General features: G+C 71.7%; 1 protein-coding gene across 1 annotated transcript in view; it reads left to right on the plus strand.

Moving 5' to 3' along the window:
• The window catches only part of RPP40 (ribonuclease P/MRP 40kDa subunit), a 3,521-nt gene extending 1,421 nt beyond the window's left edge, over window positions 1–2,100 (plus strand). The window contains exons 2-7 of the mRNA XM_012734157.1: window positions 1–61; window positions 300–395; window positions 693–815; window positions 958–1,156; window positions 1,331–1,465; window positions 1,887–2,100. Of these exons, the coding sequence (XP_012589611.1) occupies window positions 1–61; window positions 300–395; window positions 693–815; window positions 958–1,156; window positions 1,331–1,465; window positions 1,887–2,085 (813 nt within the window). The 3' untranslated portion in view covers window positions 2,086–2,100. The remainder of the gene's footprint in view (window positions 62–299; window positions 396–692; window positions 816–957; window positions 1,157–1,330; window positions 1,466–1,886) is intronic.
• The last annotated feature ends 438 nt before the right edge of the window (window positions 2,101–2,538 follow it).

Here is a 2,538-nt window from a genome sequence, read left to right on the forward strand (position 1 = left end):
TGCGCGCTCAGCCTCAACACCCGCGTGGATGAGGACAGCACGGCGGCGCTGCTGCCCGGCGGTGAGCCCCGTCCCACGCACCAGGGCCAGGCCCGGCCCAAGCCCCCTCAGGAAGGGCTGGGGTGCGCCCCCGGGGTGTTGGGGCTGCTGGTCTGCGGGCACAGTGGGCGTGTCCCCCAACGCCCGCGGGGGGGGGGGAGCCTGAGCCGCCGGTGGGGAGCCACCAGGCAAACACCCAGAAAGCAGAGCCGGGTCCAGTCTGCTGCCCTGGCCCTGCGGTGACGCTCTGTGCCCCGCAGGGAAGCTGATCCTGTCGCTGGACAAGGACACCTACGAGGGCTGCGGGCTGCAGGGCCGCCCGTCTCGGCTCTCGGGCAGGGCCGCCCCGAAGTATGGTGAGTGCCGGCGCCGCTGACCAGCCTGCAGACTGGGCGTCCGGACCGTCAGCAGCCCCCCTCCTGGCAGATGGGGTCCCCGGGATCTCGCCGTGACTGGGGTCTGTGGGCAGCGCGCTGGATAGCAGTGGCCAGCTGCGTCAGAACTGGCCCCCGGGCCTGTGGCCTCGGTCACCCCCGGGAAAATCTGCTCTGAGCCGTCAGTGTGGGGGAGACCGCAGGGGCGCAGGGAGAGGAGACCAGCCGCCTCCGCAGTCCCTGCGTGCTCGGCTACTGTCCCCTCCTCTGCCTTCTCAGTCGTGTCCATCGACCTGCTGGAACTGGCCGCGCAGCCGGGCTCCAAGACGGCCCAGCGGGTCGCCTGGTCTTTCACAGAGAAGCCGCTCAAGTTTGACTTCCTCTTGGCCTGGCACCGGCCAGGTATGGGGCTGGTGCCTGGCCGACGGGGCGGGTGGGTGGACACAGGGTGCTCTGCTGGCCCGCTGCACGGGCCCCAGGGGCATCGCTGGCCCCCAGGGGTCCGGGGCGCGCCTGCTGGCGCCCTCACACCCGCATATCCCAGGTGCTGATGCGTCCACGCTGCCCTCGCACTTCTCCAGCTACCGGGTCCGCGAGCACCAGCCCAAAGTGTCTGTGAGCACTGTGACGGACCTGCCCTGCCCCCTGCTGCAGAGCGGGGCCCTGGGGGGACAGCCCGAGGCCTCCTGCAGCGCCCCTGAGTTCCTGCAGTGGCTGGGGGCGGTCTTCTGCGGCGCTGACCTGTGCGTGGGCGGGGCCGGCCTGGAGGGGTGGGACGGGGCCAGTGGGGTGGGCGTGGCCTGTCAGGAGGTGGGCGGGGCCTGACCAGCGGGGCGGGGCCGGCCACAAGGGGTGGGGCCTGACCAGCAGGGTGGGGCCGCCCGGCCTTGTGGGCAGCGTCTCCCTCTCTGCCACAGGAACAACCAGCCGAGCGACTTCGTGTCCACCTGCTCCTGCCCACAGCCCAGCGCGGTGGCCGCCCAGGCCTGCCTCTGCACCGTCACCGGCTTCCTGCTCCCGGACAGGATCCGCCTGCTCCTGGACCAGCTCTGGTGCTGCCTCCTGACCCCCACGTAGCCACTGTCCTCCTTCAGCCGCTCCTGCCGGGGAGCAGCCCTCCCCGGCAGGGCAAAGGCAGCCCCCGGCCCGGCCCTGATGTCCTCCCCGGCACCCTGGGAGCCCAGCAGGCCCAGCCACGTGCACGGGGGAGCAGGGCTCCGGCCAGGCAGGCCCGGGGCCTAGCAGTGCCCACCGCCAGGCCAGCAGTCCTCTCCCCCCGCCCAGTCCCTCCTCCCCTGCTCGCCTCAGGAGGGTGGAGGTGCCCGGCTCCGCGGTGCTGGGAAGGGCTGGGCGGGGCTCACCAGGGCCAGGCCGGCAGTGCTGTCCCGGCACCTTTGGGGTGGCCCACAGGGACGCTGGGAGGGCAGACACCCCGCACCCCTGCCCCGCTGACCGCGGCCCCCTCCTTCCCAGCCGCTACTTCGACGAGCCGAAGCTGGCCCCGTGGGTCACACTGTCTGTCCAGGGCTTTGCGGACAGCCCAGTGTCCTGGCGGGAGCAGGAGCACGGCTTCCGCACCGGCGGGGAGCATCTGTACAACTTTGTGATCTTCAGCAACCGCGACTACTGGCTGCAGATGGCCGTGGGGGCCCAGGACGAGTGTCCACCATAAAGGAGAGTCTAGGTGTCCTGTGTCTGTCATGCTTCACCGACTCGTGGGTGGCGTGGCCCATACGTGCCTGACTCCCCTGGGCCGTGGCGGGAACCAGGCGGGGCGGTGGGTGGGGCCCGGACGCCTGGCTGGACACCTGGCCACGGCGGCCCTGCCCTGACGGGTGCCCTTGGCCAGCCTGCACCGTATCCCCAGCGCCGTGGGCAGGGCCGGGGACACCACGTCAGAGGCCGGTGAGGGGGTGTCCCGTGGACCTGACACGGTCCAACTGGAAAGGGCTGACCTCTGGGGGGGTGGGGAGAGGCCACGGGCCAGCTTGGGCCCTTCAGCCACATTCACCCCCAGGACCGACCTTCCGAGCCTGGGGGTGCATAGAGCTCGGGGTCTGTAGGGCGTGGCTCCGGGTGAGGCCACCGGGGACTGTGGCACCTGTCAGGCAGAAGCAGCAGACCC

The sequence above is a fragment of the Condylura cristata genome, unplaced genomic scaffold, assembly GCF_000260355.1.
Source record: "Condylura cristata isolate star-nosed mole 26May11 unplaced genomic scaffold, ConCri1.0 scaffold00048, whole genome shotgun sequence".
NCBI classification, from domain to species: domain Eukaryota; kingdom Metazoa; phylum Chordata; class Mammalia; order Eulipotyphla; family Talpidae; genus Condylura; species Condylura cristata.